The sequence below is a fragment of the Rhyacophila brunnea genome, unplaced genomic scaffold, assembly GCF_057557595.1.
Source record: "Rhyacophila brunnea isolate RB1 unplaced genomic scaffold, BYU_Rbru_1.0 scaffold_1, whole genome shotgun sequence".
Taxonomy (NCBI): Eukaryota; Metazoa; Arthropoda; class Insecta; order Trichoptera; family Rhyacophilidae; genus Rhyacophila; species Rhyacophila brunnea.
The window spans coordinates 23,093,487-23,113,853 of record NW_028232751.1 but is presented as its reverse complement, the minus strand read 5'-3'; the positions used below and the strand labels follow the sequence as shown (position 1 = coordinate 23,113,853).

Below are 20,367 nucleotides of genomic sequence, written 5' to 3'. Positions count from 1 at the left end.
AGCCAAACAAGTTGACAACAATTAAATAAGTGTGTCTAAGTCTTATGTGATACTCATTCAATAACGTTTTGATTTGTAGTTTGTGCACATTATAAGAACACTATTTGCTATCATTCAATACCAAGCTTTGCCAGATATCCGTTGTTTTACTCTTTTTAAAAAAATATATAAGTATTTCTTAATTTTTCTCTTACTCCTTTGCAAGTCAATAAATCGAATCCACACCACGGCTTCATGGACTGGTGCTTTAACTATTTAGCCACCATGACATTATTAATATTTTTGCAATATTTAAACTATTGGAAATATATTTTATTAATAATCCGTAAACTGTTATTAATAAAAGTATCCACATATTCCCATGAAATATAGAAATCAGAAATTATAATAGCGTAACGTTACATGGAAAATGATATGTAGACACAGTGAAAAAAGACCACAAACTAAGCCAATGGAGAATATTATAACATAAAATATATAAATATTATTTAACACTACAACAGGCCATGAGGTCCAATGAGAGTAGTAATAGTAGTCCATATAATAGAAAAACAATCGCAAATATCCAGGCTTTGATAAAATCACATATTGTTTGGTACATAGTTTCTCGATAAATGTAGTCACATAGTGTTAATCAAGGTATATAAACAATAATAGGATCACTCTAGCACCCATTGGAACAACGAGCTCACGAAGTTTGGTAAATTTAGGTACTTGGAAACTAAAAATTAGTGATCTACGATCTAAAAGAGTATGAAGAGGTTTGAATTCAGTAGTGGATCAATTCTGTGTGATGATGACGATATAGATACAATAAAATAATATTACGTTTAATCGATAATATTTTTGAGTGTAGCCATGCGGTCAGATTGAGCCCTCTTTATTACTCTGGGTAAGCCAAGTACCAGTCACCCTGTATTGACGTCATGGCTGATGAGCGTCGGGTGGTACGGGCGTCGAAATACCGAGTGTAGAGCAAAGTTATACATACAACGTGTAGTATTGCATGCCGGCGCTTGTAGCGACTTTGAAAACATGGCTTCAGGGAAAATTAGTTTTGGTCGAACGTTCGCTTTTGGGAAAACACTGTCACGTACCGATAGATGTTATCGATATCAGAAACTTCAGTCTGAATTTTTAAAACTAGTTTTGAAATTGAATTACCTTTCATCCAGAATCACTAGAGATTTATTGTGTGATTTATAGTTCTTGCTGTACAACAGATGAGAAATATGGTTTTTTAATATAATAACCTTGTTGTTAATTTCTGGTATTTTCTTGTAGAAAATAATGTTATTATAATTAAATTAAAACATAGTATATAATACTAAGGGATTTAAGTTTTGTACTATTCTATTTGAGTTGTTTTTGAAATTTTTAGGTAATATACGCACTCACCAATGGTAAATTCATACTAAGAACGAATACAATAAATTTTCTTTTATATAATAAATTAATCCGAAGAGCTAAAAATCTTAATACGGTAAGTTGGTGACATTATAATAATATGTCGTCAACGTGTTACTTATTTCGTGTTATATACATGTCCAAAACAGATAGATTGAACAAAAGGCAATTATTAAACAAATTTATTTATCCAGTGATACTTAAAAAAATAGATAATGTCCGAAAGGTATACCTTGATATTGACGAGATATCTTCTTTACTACCTGTTTTAATTAAACTGATGATGAGTATAAATAAAGAATTCGTAAGTATAAAAAAATATAACAATTTCATTTCTTTTGGTGTTGTTTGACATATTTTTACAAATTTCTAAAAATACAAAACCAAATCTGTGATATAATCTAAATAATAATAAATCCCCTTCCATTTATGAAAAATATCTCAGTGTTTAAAAAAATAATATTCCTTATAAACAGTCAAAATGTTTATTTTTAAATATTGTGTTTTGAATAGAAGTACTATTTTACTGTTGAAGGGATTCCATTACAAAACTTTTCAACGTAAAAACTCTGAAGAATTTGACGTAAGAATGAAAATCATTCATGGCTTAAAATATATGTATTTTAATGTGGTGAAGTATGTTAGGTATTTACTTTCAAGGTATTTCTTTATTTATAATACAATTATTATGAAATATTTAAAAAAACATATTTAAATGGATTGTTTAAGTTATTCCATAAAAAGTTTTTCTTGATATAAAATAAAAGTTAAACTATTAGAAAACTAAATAAATTATCAATGAAATGTTCTTATGATATGACTTTTTTTTAAATTTTTTGTTGTAAGTATTTCTAAAATAAAACTACATTAAACCTCAAAGTAAAAAATATGTCATTTTTGATATTGTAACTTTGTTTATGTGCGAAACGTGTGCCTATGTATTCCATCATGATCACTCATCTGGTGGATACATTTTTATATTTAAGACGATTCTATTGTATCTTCTGGTACCACTGAAAGACTAGGTTTGTCGACTGATTGCCTCATCTACAAGTTGTGTCGTAAATATTTTAATTTCAAATTTTTAAGAAACTCGGCTATTTGTTTGCACTCTTAACAAATTATTTAATTTTTCTGTGTGCGTTATGCCCAGCATGCAAATATTCATATTATGCGGTGCTAAGTACCTGCTTTTGAGTTTTAGGATTTTCCTTTTAAACTGTGTGATTTTATGTTGAATTCCGTTAATGCTTACATGCAAAAAATATACGGATTTAAAATGCCCTTCTGTGATTTATGAATTGAAACAGAAATATAAGGGCGGCGGTATCGAAACACATTAGTTCAAAATATATAACAGCAAAATATCTGTAGATTGAATAATAAAATTCATTTATTTTTATTTAAAGCATATTTTTACTGACTACAATCCGGTATAAATCTGGACTCAAATCATGAATAAGTTTGTTCGCCCAGTTATTTATGATACTTATATTAGAATAATGTAAGAAAAATAGTTTTAAACATGACTTGAAGAGTGGTAAAATAAAGGTATAAAATTGAAGTTTCTTAAAGAATAAACTTCTATGGATACTTCAAAAAGCTTCATTATGAACTTATACTAAAATGCTCTTAGTACAAATCAAATTTAGAGTGTTAAGAACATTTTCATTTTTAAATAGTTTGTGTTATCTTAGATAAACTCAAGAATCTGAATAGAAGATGAAAATCTTTTTTCGTTAAATATATAATTAGATATAACGTATTATTGTAAATTGAATTGCCGTCTTCGAGCGAGAGAAAAAAAATGCAAGAATATTACATTTACTGATATAATATGTATTTTTATTTGATCAACCCTTAATTATTATTGTATTAATACAATGTTATACAATATAGCAATAAAACAGTGGATCACAGTCAGGGGATCTAATTAGCATTAAAACGTATTAAGAATAAAAAATAAGGATGTAAGTTCGATCCTTAAGGTACGCACAAGAATGCTACATCTAAAATTATACAATTACCATTATTCTGAATCTTATTTAGATATTTTATTTATTAAAATATCTGCATAAACTTATTTATATGATCAACTTGAAAATTGATATACTCTTAAAATATTAATATTTAAGAAATTTAATTTAAAAGTCCGTTGTCTTAAAAACAATTAGTTAATATCGGATATTTACAATAAATTACTTGTGAAGTGTCTTTGTTGTGTTAAATTTTAGTTTAATATTACGTTCCAAGGGGTTCGAAAGAACCCCTCTCTTATAGAGTGCTCAAGTGCGCACCACTTACCCTTTTTTTCAAGGGTTCGCAGCGCACACACTTACATGTTGTCTTTCTCTTGTTTACAAATTATACTGTAAAGATTTCCTTTGCATAATGTCAGAAAAATATGAGAAAAATCAAAGAGTTGGAAACGATTTCTTTAATAATTCATGTATTTTTTTTTTATATTAGCAATTTTTTTAAAAAATATTTTGTAAAAATAGGGTTTCTATTAATCAAACAAAAGATTTCCTTCGCATAATGTAAAAAATACGCAAAAATCAAAGAGTTGCAAACGATTTCTTAAATAATTCATGTAGTTTTCTTTATATTGGCATTTTTTTAATAATATTTTGTAGAAATGTAGAAATAGGGTTTCTATTATTCAAACAACCAAACGCAAAAATGTGTTATATAAAAATATCCATTATCAAAGAATTTTAGTTCGCATAAATTTTGTTTTGGTGGCATTCCTCAAACGAAAATAATATAGGTACCCACTAATGAAGAAGAAAAAACTATTTATATAGTAAGTTATAATATGTAACTTTAATAAAATTAAGAAAATATTTTTTATTTAATCTGTTTTTTATGTTATATTATAAAAGTAAAATTGATATTCTTATTACTTATTTTATATTTATTACATTTAAGAGTTTATCGGCTGAAACAAATTGCCATTTGGTTCAAATTTTGACATATAATACAACGGAAAAAATAATCTCACGTTAAAACAAATAATTGAAGCTTGAAACATAAAAACGTTGTTTCCCGAAAATTTTGAATTGTAGACTTGTCGCTTTTTGTAATTAGACGCCTCATTTATAAAAATTGTGTACTTAAATTAGTGGTATTATTATTTTTTTTGTATAATTATTATAGTGTATTAATTTGAAAAACTGCTCATCGCTACATTATTTTTACTTAATGATTTTTTAATTGATTTAGAAACGAACTTTATTCTATACACGGTGTGTAAACTTTATATTGAATTGGTTTATCGTGGTTAATCTATATTTCTGTACTAATTTTAGAATTTATGAAGTTTTTTGATAATGGAGAACGTAAATATTATATTGTTGTTATAAATTGGCTATCTGCTATTAATAGAATATATATCTATAGATAATAATGGTCTTGGGTAAATTAGTAAAACTGTAGAATAATAAATTCACATAAAAGTTATTTTATATTATTATAAAATGTTTATTATTTCTAATTAGTATCTAATATTAAAATGAAATTATATAACAATAAACCATGTTTGATTCCATGAGAATCATATTGATCTCCACAGATAAGATATTGTTTTTACGAGAAATGATTGTTAGCCATTTGCTCAATCTATTTATTAGGTCTGTATTCTATGTTTAACCATATTTTAAATAAAACAAGTACATTAAAAGACTAGGCATTTGAAGCCGAGACTCACGACATTATAAACTGAACATCGTTTATGAAAAAAAATCTTTAAAAATCAAAATCAAAAAATGAAAACCCCGAGTTTAGATGAAGTTTCATTGATTTTCAATACTTAGGAGTTACGTGAAATACGTCATGTTAACATTTCTTTAAAGTAAATAAAATAGGAATATAACACAACTACATTTTATAAAAAAGAACTATGCAATGGATGTTCTGAAAATATCTTTTTGTGGTTGTTAACATTATTATTCATGTTTTCAAATAATTGGATTTCGTTGCCACAAATTTTCTTATCCAAAAATGTTGCGCCAAAAATATTTTCGCTTGGTCAAGTGGAAAATGGCTGTCACTGCCAAGAGAGAGCTCTAAATATGTATAACATATACATTTTACTATATATATATATATATACGTATTGGATGTTGTATATATCGGTATTAAGTACTGTTTACAGGTTTCTGATTTTTTGGCAGCAACACCGAGTGGGAGCTTCCTCAATGCTCACAAAATAGCAATGTTACGACTGGAAAATTGCAATTGCGGATAAGATAAAAAAAAATATCGTACGTTTTGTATGTACATATTCTTATATTAAATAATATATTATGTAATAGTGAGTATATTAATTTACTTACGTACAAAGATATTCTGAAGACTATTAATTTAACTAGGGATTTTTGGTAAGTAATATTTTGTTATAAAAATAGCATTTATTCAATAATCAATCAATATTTTATTGTATTATAATTCAATTTCATTAACTATGCTAACTATGCTACAAATAAAATGATATAGACATTGGTCGTGTTCAGAGGATTTTTAATAGATTTTTTTTCAAGGAATTGTTGTATTTGCTCAACTTATTACATTCATTATTATTTTTACTGTAATATGTATGCATTCCCCGGAGAAATTACAGCAATACACCAGGCAAACCGGAAGCCTGTTATAACTAGTTAAGTGATTTTTTTTTCCTAATGCCTTTTTCGATTTGAACATAATTTTTTACTTAAGTATATATTTTTATTACTATCGCCATATTGTACTTATATATATATAATATCGCACCCGGGGAATAATAGTGGCACAACTCGAAACACTCGTTTTTGCAGGAGAGTAGTTTGAATATTTTATTTTGGTGTGTTAAATTAGTTTATTTTTTTAAATTTACGTTATAATAGCGTGAAGTTGGCACACTTGAGTCATCTCATTTTGAATATTATACGCAATAGTAGCACAATGATGACAAACTCAAAAACGACAAATTTGGACTTGTGCCACTATTATACCTCGGGTGCGATATTGTCTGTTTGGAATAACACTAAAAAAATATTATTTGAATTAACAATTAGTCACAAAACTTAATTCCTTCGACGGCAGATATTTGATAGAATTTGAATTAAAATTTATCGAAATTTTGTACGGGTTTTGCCTTTCAGTAACTTCAATCGCTTTGTGCATTCTCCAATAGTAAATGTACACTGGCAACGAATGCAATTAACTGTATTTGTTTGTCAAATATATTTGTTGTTAGTGTGCATTGCCGATTGGTGAGTACGCATAGTGCTTGAAGATTCCAAAAGGCGATACCGGGTCTCCAATAACGACTTAAATCGAATAGTACAAAACGTTATTTACTAAAAGTTATTTAAAATACTAAAATATTTGTCTATTCATTAAAATTATCATTTTATAATAGCGGTCTGCGGTTTTTGAAGACATTTCTTTATATTAACTAAACCAGAGTCTTTCAGATATTATGATGTTTGTTATAATGAGAAAAATACAGTAAGACGTATTTAATTCTTATTTTATATGGTTCTCAGAATGATATGTGTTATGTATGTCCTTGATGCAAGGTTTCATTTCTTAGTTTGATAAAATGTGTTTCATACTGTAAACAATTCAGTACCAGCAATTTCTATGTTATAATGTCAGAATATAGTATTAAAACTAGCACTATCCCATTTTTATTCTTCTACTTGGACAAAAGTATCATACTTGGTTGAGAAAACTCAGTTTTGACTCACTCATTGCACTTCTAAAGTGCAAATAGCATATCATAAGAATAACAGTAAAGGAAAATTACGCTCCAGTTTTATGCGCAGAGATGCAAATTTTCTCATTCGCTCACTCTTGTGGCAAATCGTGAGCCTACGCATATAAATCGAGTGTAACGACATGACATTTCACGCGAATTTTCTCGTATTTTATTTGAAAACGACTTTCGCATAAGCTAGTTTAGGAAATAAAAATAAGAATGGAAGAATGAAAAATCTAAATAAAATCACATAACAATACAACTCAATATACCAACACGCAATATTTATATTTACTTATACCTTTCCTGGATCATGACAGATGCTTTAGAGATGCCTATTGTTCAATAATATAGTATATTGCGTTTTATTTTTTTCTCTTTAAAAATTTATTACACAGTCATAATTTATTCAAGTACCTACCTATAAATTAGAATAAAAAATAAAATATAAAACAGTAAATATATAAAATGTGTATTTTTTAGCTGAATACTGTCATAATTTAGTATAGGTAATATAGGTACGCGAATAACTTGATTCAAAAAAGTGACAAACAGGAATTTCGTTTAAATCCAATAAACTAATATTTGAACCGTATTCGCGACTTAGTTTGACTATGGTTTGTAGTTGGCCTAAGATTTGTTGAAAGTATTAAGTAAGTATATACTTGTAATTAAAGATATTATATCATTTTCTGTTTTAGTTATAGATCTAATAAGGTGCCAATTTCAAAATGTTCATGTAATTTCATAATGTATTATGTTATATTGTATTATATTGTAATGATTTATAATTTGTAAGATCCGCTCAAAGAGTACAAAAAAATGTTATACAAGTTTATTGAACATTCCTACATAATTTTAAAAACACTTCTTAGAACTCAACTAGAATCGAACCTGCATCTCTCGGGGTTTGCATGTCCATGGGCGCAATTTTTTCTATTGGTTATAATATATTTACTCAGAAGTGTTTTCAAAATTATGTATGTTCAATAATTAGAATGTTATATTCGTAAATCTTTTGAATAATTCGTTGAATAAAAAAAATGTTAATTAAAATGGCTAACAATATTGAGTAGGTACTTATATTATTTTGATTTGAAAATAAAATACAATAGAAAAAAATAAACATGTTACGCTTGAAACATAAAAACGTCTTTTAAGTATTTGAAATTAAGACGCCTTATATATGTAACCGATGGGTGAATGCGTTTGATATGCTGGAAATGTGAGAACGTAACTAATAATTATATTATGATCTTAAATAATATATTATATCGAATGGCAAAATATGCACATACAAATGTTGCTAGGTAGTTTTATCTAAACTTGTATAGCACGTAGAAGGGTTTTGCAGGGCCGGACCGGGCTGAAGGATGTTTTTTATGGCTGCCCGTTTAGCTTAGTTATTACCGTGGTCGCAGCTCGGATCACACTTATTTATGAGGGGAGAGCTTTACCACGCTAAGGTTCCTGCCGCCTTTTCTCTATAAAATTTATTATTTATGGAATAAAGGATGAACCCTCCTCTCAACCGAGTCAAGGCAAGACTGATGAAAAAAATTCCGGGCTTTTTGACTGACATGTTTGTTTGTATTGCGTCAAACCCGGAACACATCCGTTCCACATTCGCATTGATATAAATTCTGTTTACTTACTTTTATTTACTGGTAGGGTTGCTGCTTCTGATATATTCAACCCCTAATACTGTCGTATTTTGACAACCACCGAATTCGGAAATAAATAACTATTTTTTATCCCTCGTTAAATATGAATACTATTGCAAAGATTGACATAGAAATTTATTTCAGTATGCTAATCGGACAATTTACTTTCTACGTTATTTTTATTATTTGTTTTTTGAAATAACGATAAGTATATTTTTGTGCTATTAGAAGTAAATATTTTATTAAAAATGTTGAATATTTTATTTCCCTAATAAGTATCAAAATGTAATAACATATCAACATTAAATTTCTTCTATAAAATATCGAGGGCGTTTGTGACTATTTTCCACTATATATTATGAGACCAATCTGAAATTAAAAAATATACTTATTGGTTTTGTCATAATAATTCACTAACTAACTTGCAAAAAAAAATTGCAAATAAAAATTATTACCTACCTACTTCGTCACAAAATTAATACTGGCATAATTTTTAGACCTTGATGATAGCATTCTAATAATAATAGTATTTCCTTGGTTTTCGAAAAATTGCCTCTTACACATATTTGCCTTAGCATCCTCAATATTTTCACCTCAAATATAATGACATCTGAAGTATGCAGATACAACTTACTTTATAAGAATCTAATACATCTGTAATTAATATTACTTCACTACTTTAGGCCTTACTAGTAACATCAGATATTACGATTTTACAGTATTACGATTTTTTGTGTTACCTGCTGTAAATTTACGGTTAAATCAAAGCTGTATTCAAAGAATAATTGTTAAATAGCACCTAAAGAATAATACTAGGTATATAATAACTTTCTTTATATATTAAGAATCCTCTCACGATAAATGATGTTAACATATTATATAATATTTGAAATAATCAACAATAATAACGACTATTTAAAGTGATATAAATAATTAAACTGTTGATATACTATATTGTTGGGGTTTATCAGCTAATAGAAATGCTTATATTATTTTAATTAACAAAAACGTAATCTACCACTAATATTTAATTGAACTTATCGGGTTTTGTAAATTGACGCCTCAATAATTATCGTAGTATAATAAATAATAGTTTAATGCAGCGAAGTTCGCATGATATGCATAAAGCTAATTGGATTCGGGATGTCAAAACTATAGAGCTGTGTATTTTCAACTAAAATCGCACGGAATAGATTCCACGAAATGCAATTATGCAATATGACCGTCGGCTATTACATTTTGGTTCTGCGTCAGAAACATTACCTTAGTAATAAACGCATCATTTGATAAATATACAGTCCTTTCGTAAACTACTCTGCTCGTTGTCATCATAGGAGACGTATAGTTTAGTAGTCAGTGCACATGCTCGTTGTCATCTGAATCTATTACAAATATTATTCTCATCATCAGATAAATATGAAAACGATATGAAATGGCTGAAAAATAATTGAAACTATATTAAAATAAACGCAAGTTGATTGAAAACGTTTAGTATTTTAAAATACTATACCACTTGTAATAATCCAAAATCACACTAAGTCATTTTATATTTTCTCATAATTTCATTGTGTTAAAAAAAATTATAATATTCTTTTTCCTCCAGTGTCGTTGTAAAATAATGTGAAATTTTACGTACTCGTATGATTTTTAAATTATCAAAAAAATATTTGGTGTTAAATGTCAATATCGCAAAAAGTCACCATATATCAGGCAACTTTGCTAGAACCTGACCCCTGGTTTAGTATTTGATAATAATATTTGACAGTAATATATCTAATACTATATTTTACATAGTAATTACTAGTACGGATAAAATGTGGATATTTTAACATCATAAAAATGTTACCTACTTAAAATATGTATCGAAATTTACTTCTTTCCACGAATAAGTTTGCAATATCACATATCTGATACATAATCATGTGTATATTATATTCAATAAACTATGTTTTTATTCAACGATTAATTCTCAAGACTTGGAAATATAACATTCTTTATTGATCATCCATAATTTGAAAATACCTCAGAGAAGTAAATTAGTATTAGTACTAGAAAAAACTTTTAGAAATAATACGATACAAAGCGGGACCAATATTCTCTATCAAATAATGATGCGTAGTTGGTAAGACTCATTAGCGCGAATTCAGTGAGTGCAGGTTCGAGTTCCGCTGGGAGTAGTATTTTTTTGCTAGTACATTTTAATATAGTCAAATTATGTATTATTATACTTTCAAAATCTGATTTCTCCTAATAGATACAACAAATTTACTTGTCATAAGTATTTATCGCAAAAATTTCCGTTTAGGTATTTTATTGGTGTGTAAATTTTAAATAGATAAAATTAAATACGATTTATACATCACAGCCCACAATGGCCGCGCAGCTTAAGCGTCGGCCTATAGCGTTGTGGTTCTCAGGTTCGAATCCTGAGTCTGGGGAGTACATATATTATTTTTATAATAAATTGAGCAAATAGATGGCTGACATCCATTTCTCGTAAAAATAATATATTATGTTAATACAAACCTCCACTCTGTGGAGGCTCATAATAATTATGATCTTATTAGGATCGGACATGGTCGAAAAAAAATATTAAATTTATTTACTTATTAGAATTTCATATAAAATAAATAGTTAAATCAGTAAAAAAAATAAAAATGCCTACGATTTGTAATAAATTTTTGGTATTTTTATTTATATTAATTATTATAACGACCTTAGGAAATTTTCTAATGGTTCAATCAAAATGTCTTTAAAATGATTTCAGTACTTATTTCGATATACAACTGAGCAAATTCTTGTTCCCTGAGCGTTATTTAAGTGTACCTATTTTCAAATGAACTGTAATTTACCGTGCAACCTGCAATACATCGTCCATATTATAATAATAAACATGTTAAAAAATAAAATGTTGGACATGCGACCATTTGCACTTAATGAGAAGCTATTGGCCCAGCCGCGTGTGACGTCACGGGGACGATTTAGCATCATTGGGGTTGGTCACTCCTCCGTGCTATATTGATGAGTCGAAGGTGTGTCTCTCGGCGCTCTTTTATTGCACGCTGTATACATTATTTTTATTTTATTACCGAATGACACGGCTTTCCGTGTTCGCTTATCAACGTTTGTCATAAAAAATGGAGGCGAGAATTTTATAACGAAAATTGAAGTGTTGAATAAGTTTTATGCTGCATATAAACTATATGCTTCACGGTGCAGTAATACTCGAGTGATCGTTTCTGAAACCGTATGGGTGGATTTGAATCTATGTATTTTTGATCAAGAGCAAGAAATATTGAATAAAATCTATCTTTAAAATTTGTTTTTTAATAAAAAATCTTGCATTGTACGAACGCATGTGAATAACTTTATTTAGGCACGTCCGTGCCTAATAATAAATTACTTTATTTATTTTAATCAACGAATAAGATACCTACAAAATTTGAGATGTAGCATTCGTTGCTATTACATAATTTGGAATCATTCGACAGTATTGATAGAAGTTGTTATAATGAAGTACTTATCAAATTGCGTTATACTGTTGGCTATCGGTTTTAGTAAATTAAATTAAGGTAAGAATCAATTATTTCTCAATAATTACTAACCGACGTCGCGTCTAATAATATTGTCTTTTAGAAATATTTTACCACAATTTTCAGATACAATTACCGCAATATTTTTTTAGTTTCTTATCAAAATCAATCTAAGTATTTATTATTTATGTACCTTTGGTTTCTCTTCAATATTTATATAATAGGCGTAATTCTCTCTATCTACTGAGTTAGAATATTACGATAAGTTAAAATTGACTCCGGTTGAATTGTAATAATGCCTAAAATATAAGAATAATAATAATACGATTTGACAGTGGGCGTTATAATATGTTACGCTCAGGCATACATTAAGTTGTGCAAAAAAAATCTTCTACGACTTCTTAAAAGAGTTTTTTTAATGCTAAAAGCCTAGAAAAGCCTAGTAACTTAGAGTGAAGAGAACTGTATTTTTGTACCTACACGTAATACTTTCTAGGTAAAACATTTAAGAAGACCTTGTCAAGAGATGTTTTCACAATAAATTTTCACAACTTAGTGTTGACACAGGACTAATAGAGAAAAAAAGCGAATCTGACACATAACACGATGAATGTCAAAAAATGCGTCGTATTTAATTTCATACGCTATTTCCAATATGTAAAAAAAATATAAGTATTTTGTTTATGTTTATTTCAAAATAATATTTTAGTCTATAAAACGATATATTTGTACCGTGAATAAGGAAATATTTTTTTACTGTTAAAAAATGTGTGATCTTATTAAATTTATACATTACTGAAAACATTTTATTCGTAATATGAGAAAAGTGGAATGAAATTTTTAGCAGTAGGTACTCCATAATATTGTCACCATATTTACCATTAGTTATTGAAATGTGTTTGTTTTGATCTTTCTTCATCATGCATGGGATTGGGAATAATTTTTAACCGGATTTCCGGTATTCTAGTATTTAAATTAAGTCGATTAATTGAAGATTAATAAATTATAATTGGAATGAGTTAGTTGTGACGAATATTGAATGAGAGAGAATGCCTTGTGAGTATAATATCTTCATATTATGTATATTTAGTAACAACATTACTAACGCGTATAGTTATCTGATAGAGTGACATAATGTTAATCTATTTAAATGGATAATAAACGACTGAGAAGTTCTGACTAGTACAAAAAATATGAAACCAGATAACCTTGAGTTTAGTTTATCTTAATATTCAAAGTAAAATCAATGGTGTATTACGTAGCAGAACGGAGACGCCGAATTTCGTGGTGAAAAACATTTTTGGATTGAATGTTTTTCATTCGGTGATGTTAGTTATTGCTTACTTTTTAATATTTACAACATAACTGAATATTGCAACGATGGAATTACAAGAAAACCTATATATTATTTTCAGTTAATTTTTTTCTTGTAATTTAAAAAAATGTAAAAATCGCCCACGGTGACCGCGCGGCATAAGCGTTGGACTATCATGCCGTGGGTCCCAGGTTCGAATTCTGGGTCTGGCAAGTACACATATTGTTTTTCAATATGTGTGTGAGTCAGGGTATGGATCTAATAGGTTGAGCAAGTGGCTGACATTTCTCGTAAAAAAAATCTGTTAATACAAACTTCTACTCTGTGGAGGCCCATATGATCCTATTAGGATCGGACATGGTCGGAAAAAATGTAAAAATAAAAGTTATATATTTGTTTAATTAATTGAATTAGAATTGACTTGGTATAATTTCAATTTAGAATGTGATAATAAGAAAAAAAAATGATATTTTCGACAAAATGTTGACTCATGAACTCATGGAATGAAAAGTTAGTGATTTTGTTCCATCGCTTTTTTAAAATAAGTATGTAAAAAAATAAGTAACAAAAAATAAAAAAGTCACGGCTTGCAAAATTGTATGCTCGCATTAACTTTGTGTGAAAAAAACATTCGGCAAAATCTTCGTCTATTGAAAAATGATTGTGAGTTTGTATAGGATTCCCATATAAGCCCTCTGAGTACGTGACAATCGTTTGAGATTTCGACTGTGGGGCGTCGATTCAGATTTCTCTCGCGAAGTTTTCTAAATCCACTTCCTGCGTTGATGGAATACGATAGCGAAAACACCCGAAGTGTACGCCCACCACGATCGGCAAAAGTCGGCCACCGATTCTGTATTGACAATGTGATTTTCCAAAAAGAAAATATCGCATCGGATCCTGCAAAAATTTTCCATTTCAACCATAAATAAACAACTTACTTTTTATTTGTTTGAGCCCGCTAAAAAATGTTTACTTAATACAGTGAATGATATGAAAATTTTATTTGTATATATCGTTAAAAGATAAGGCCTATTTGAGTTAGAGGTCTAGATAGAGCCTTTATTTGACGCTTGCGCATTTCTCTTTTGAGATACAGCGTACGCTCGGATGAAAAATTGAAAGTGGGCGGAGGCCCAAATTTTCGGCTGCCAAATTTTATGTGGTATTTTGGCTACAGAATGCTTACCTAGATATAAACATAAAACGATTATTATTTCATAGTAGATTAAAATGGAATAAATTAATTGCTTTTATGAATATTTGAACTGTCGTGATTTGAATGGAAGCAAAATAATATTTTTAATTTATGATTTGCGTGCGCTAACTCTGTATCGAATGCGATGAAGACAAATAAAGAAAATGGGCGGCTTGGATAGAATAAACAAATATATAATATTTTAAGGCAATTGCGAAATACATTGGGATTTAAGTATTGTTATTGGTCGCCTTAATGTTAACTATAATAGGTAATTTTGAATAAAATCGAAAACATTTAAAATAGGTAATAAAATATTGTAATGAAGGAATAGTAAATAAATTAACCCTAATATATAACTTTGCTGTAGTTATTAGTATTAAATAATTTAAATATTCATTTGTTTTTATTGCTACGATGGTTGTAATGCTCTAATGGTATTACGTCATGACTACCATCCCCTGTTTTAATAAAAACATTATGTAGGTATAAAATGGCGCCAAATTTGTAGCATATAAAATAAACATGACATTTACAATATAATATAATAAAACAATTTGCATAGAAAGTAGAACGAATAATAAATTATAAAAACACATTATATAAAAAAAAAACTTATTATAACAATATGCAGTTTCTAAATAAACCGAATTTAATAATTTATTGATATCTTGGATTGATGGAATTAAAATATTTTTATGATATAATAAAACCTATGTACAGTTAATTGTAATTATTTGAAAATTATATAGGAAAGCATTAATTTTATTATTCATGCTGAAGGCAAATTAATAAAATATAACTGCAAAGAATATATTTTTTTTTGTATTATAGTTTTATGAAATAAACTTTGAAGTGCATGTATGAAAGTTTATTAACACACAAATGTTTATGGACTTTATTGAAAGTTGACAAAAGTTATAGTGTTTATTTATGTAATTCAATGGATTATTTCAATCACTGGCTACAAATGACGTTATTAAAAGCAAAACATTAGTGAGTATCACAACTATTACATTGTTTTTGGATTTTAATATTATCGAACTGTGTAGTAGGTATTAGTATTATCGTATTGTTTATAAGATAAGTATATTTTGCCTCCAAGTTAGAAAGCTATTTTTTTCGGAAGATAAAACAGTGAGGTAATTAAATACTTAATGTTTTTATAAAAAATAGTAAAAGCCTTCCGTATCAAAGTTTTTTATTATTATATAATATATTAATACTGAGTTACTTTATTGTTGTCATTAATTATATATTATATTTTTTTCAGTTGTGCAACGATTAAAATATCTCGATATAAAGTCGTTCACAGTAAATAAAAGGAGACTTGAACGAATGGGCAATACTAATGCCGACTGCTAACCACAATAAAATAATGTAATGTTTTATTACTTGATAAACTTATAATACTAAAGTAAGATAAAATTATTGTGATTTTTAAAACTTTATTGGTTAAATTAACAATTATTTTTTTAATAATCCTGTTAATCTTTCGCGTGAATGTCAGTTGTTTTTTTGAAATATGTTTGCAGCTACCTCTATTTTAAAACGTTCTTGACACATAATAATATGAAATGGCGGAGTGTTTACGCACAAATTTAAAAAAATCATATTTCGTGAAAAGGGAAAGTTATTATGGCCGAGGCCGTACAAAAACACAGTTCATATTATTATTGTAGTTGTAATAAGATACGATAATAAATTGAAATCATGAATTGACAATGCGTAAAAATGGGCGTTGCAGATTTGGGGGTGGACGACTCAAGAATAAGATTGCGTTGGAAATAAAATGTTAGTGGCTATAGAGAAAATCACGTAAAAATTACTTTTGGGTTAAATAGATTTAAAAATAATAACACAAACGAATTATTTCACATTATGCGATAGAATGAGATAATATAAAATTCACTAGTTATTTGATTTATGTATGGTATAAGTATGGTATGATATGTATAGAATGTATGGAATTTTTGCGAACTTCAAGGTAAACTTCATCGAAGTTTGAAGATGCAAATGAATCTTTTATGGCACTGAGGAGTCATGGGGTTGGAGTTGAGGGTTTTGAATGGGGCACTGGTGGCTGAAGGAGTTGATGACAGTTGAGGATTTGGGTGTGTGCGTGGTAAGGGGGCGGGGTTGGTCGATGGTCAGTGTGATAAATTGAAGGTAGGTACTCACCCGGCGTGCACGAAGGGCGAAGGTCCCCTGTGGGCGTGCGGCAGGAGGGCCACGGTGAGCGCGAGCAGCGCGGCCGTGCAGGCCGGCGCCCGCGCCGCTGCCATCGTCTCCTCACGCGCCGCGCCGCATCTCACCGCGACCTCTCACGCGACCTGCCCCGCACTCGCCCTGACATAAGTCTCCAGCGGCCCAGCCTCGGATCGTCCGAAAATTCGATTCGATCGACGACGAAAAAAAATTTTGTCAAACGAAAAAAAATCCGTAAAAAATGCGTCCGATCCGATGGAGATCCGTTTTTGTTATGGCAGCGTTACACCCAGGCGCTCGACGTAGTCGGCACGCTGCGGGGAACGAAACGAAAGAGAAGAGGGGGAAAACTGCCCCCGGTTTCCCTTCGCCGCCCTCCGAAAAGCTACGACGCGCGTCCGTTATCAAAAGCTCGCGAGCGAGATCGTGTTCGCGAGCGGAGCTCAGACTGTGAGCCTTCACTGGCGTCGGGGAGGTCGCGGGTCAACCTGACGAGTTAAAGCTCATTCTAAGAGGGCGAGGATGCTTTGTGGCGCGTCTGCGCGGCCCGGGAATCCGCGTAGCGCTATCGATCGTCTTTCGCGAGAGAACGCGGCGAGCCTCGGGCTGCAGTCGGCCGCGGGGCGCTGCAGCGGACGGCCGCACTTTGCGACTCCTATCGACCCCCGATCATTTGCATACGACGCCAGCCGCATACCGACGCTCTAAGGGTGCGTAAACTCGCTCACCTGGAGATTGCTATAATTAGCCACATTAGCCGGTGGCGCTGCACACCTAATGATACTTCGGAAAGGTTCTGACCGGAAAAAGCTTTGATAAAGTCGCTCTTGGCGCCTGACTCTCGTCTGCTATCTTCACCACTCTCTACATCTACTGCTATGATAGCAACGCTACTCACCGCTACTCAACAAGCCCTATTCAATCGACAGAGTATACATTATGCTCGGCGCTTGCTCTAAGAGCACTTTACTTCTACCAGATAATATCAAACTTTAATAAATATTTATATTTATAAAATACAAAACATTTGAGAATAAAATAATATTTGTCAATACAAAAAAAAACTATACAGTTTACTCTTTAATATCTACCAAATTTATCCATAATCAAATTTTGTTTCAAATAAATTAATTGACAGGGAATTATTCTCCACAGCAATATTAATATGTGTAATTGCAAAACCTCATTTGCTGTCAATTGTGTTTTACAAATTAGTTTTCAGAATCGGCGGCTAACCGCCGGCGGCAATTGCAATAATCGTCAAAGCCAACACTAATAATTATTCCCTTGAAATAATATTTAAACCATGCGTTTTGCATAATAAAAGATAATTCAAATTCATGTTTAAATTGATCTCAATTGTATTTAACATTATAGGTTTTTTTTTTAAATAATCGTTGTAATCAAAAAATATACACAACAAAGAATTACATTTAGTATAAAAATGAAACAAATTTTATTCATTGTGGTATTTTTGGCTTAGGTCAATTATTAAAATAAGAAACTACATTTATGACGATTATTAAAAATTTGTTTCTCAAGATTATTTACAAATAACAATGGCATACAATTAATGATCTTCGACAACCCATATATTTTTTTAATAAATCTATAATTCTAGGTGAATTTTCACCGTCCTAAACATTTTTTTCGAGTTATGGATGTTGATCACTTACTTGGCCTGTAACCCATGACTTCATTAAAGAAAATTTTACCACTCACCTCTTCGACGATCTGTCATTCAGTTTTAATCTAAATCAAAATGTTCTTATTTTTTTTTTTAAATTTGTTGAGATCAAATAAATTAAGCAATATAGGTACTTCAATTTTATTTTTATTTAATTTAGAAGTAAACGCTTGATTCATTGATATCTTCATTAATTGAAATTAACATTTGATACTAATATGTTTAAAAACATAATATTTTATTTCAGTTTTTTTATTGGTATAATATATATTATGTTAATAACACATATTATTATGTGAAGATAAACTGTATATTTACTAGCATCAAGAACATTTTTTATATTCATCTGAAATATGAGATGAAATTGAATACTTAAATGAATAGCATTCCACGAATATCGATGTCAACGTTGAATTGCTTATGTGCATTTCACTGTTTTTCTATTTCACCTTTTGCTTTCATAGCCAGAGAGGCGTCTATAACGAACGCTGCACTGTATAGTGCCTTTGAATACCGAGATGAAATATTTTCTCACATAAAATAAGATTTTATATGCGTCGGGAAACTCGAGACTTTTTTCAAGTTGCAAAAATATAAACTCACAGACTTCCAGGCGTTTTATTAACTTACTATAAATTAATTGAAAATACTCCTAACTTATGGATAGTAGTTTTATTACATACTAATATTTCATTTTCAAGTTCAATGAATAATAATATCGTTACTACTAGAAATTTAAATAAATAAACAACAGTATTTTTAACATTTTACATTAAGTCGACAGTATTAGATTACTCTACAAATAACTAACGTAGACTTAGTGACGTAACTTTTTTTAAATTTATGTTTAATTCAAAACAATGACCCAATTATTGTACTTCGAAAATTTTAAATTATTACTCTTCGTAAAGAGTACTTATATTAAGATAACGTTCACTCTACGAATGTCAAATTACTATTCTTAATGTTCTTCTTCTTCGGCCCTATCCGCCTCTTAGTTGGAGCATATGGACATAACGCGGCGCCTCCAAGAATCCTTGTTGCTCGCCAGTCTTCTTGCATCATAACAGGTCATACCAGCATCTCGAGGCTCCACCGTAGATACTCTATAAATAGTATTTAGCTGTCTTCCAGGGTGCCGGAATCCGGTTGGCTTAAAGAACAAGCAAGCCAAGTTGAGGTTTTCTTCTGAGATCTGCGGCACGTGGCTGAGTCATGTTCAACGTAACCTCTTTACTCTCAGCGTGATGAGAGGCTGCTTGGTGCGTTCTCTTATCTCCTCGTTACTTCTAAAGCATACCGCACAACCAGTACCCGTCGCAAAGAAAGTTTTAATTTATTTTTTACCTTAATATTTATATTACGTTTATATGTGTAAAATAATTACAAGATAAAAAGAACTTTTTATAATATACAACGTTTTTAAATTTTCTGTTGAATCATATAAATTTGACTTGACTAGCTTAAACGATCAAAAAAAATTGTATTTGATAGAAATAATACTGAAATGTCATTTTGACACTCATATTGATTTTCATAGTAACGCACGTATATACCTATTAATAAGTTAGTTGTTAGGACCCTACCAACCAATAATAGTGGATTGGATTGG

At 29.8% G+C, this 20,367-nt stretch overlaps 1 protein-coding gene across 6 annotated transcripts in view; it reads right to left on the bottom strand.

Moving 5' to 3' along the window:
- Positions 1-17,347, bottom strand: part of Rdl (Resistant to dieldrin) — a 105,112-nt gene extending 87,765 nt beyond the window's left edge. For all 6 annotated transcript variants that reach the window (XM_085942287.1, XM_085942249.1, XM_085942271.1 and 3 more), the window contains exon 1: positions 17,042-17,347. In XM_085942287.1, the coding sequence (XP_085798413.1) occupies positions 17,042-17,145 (104 nt within the window). In that variant the 5' untranslated portion in view covers positions 17,146-17,347. The remainder of the gene's footprint in view (positions 1-17,041) is intronic.
- Between the last annotated feature and the right edge of the window lie 3,020 nt (positions 17,348-20,367).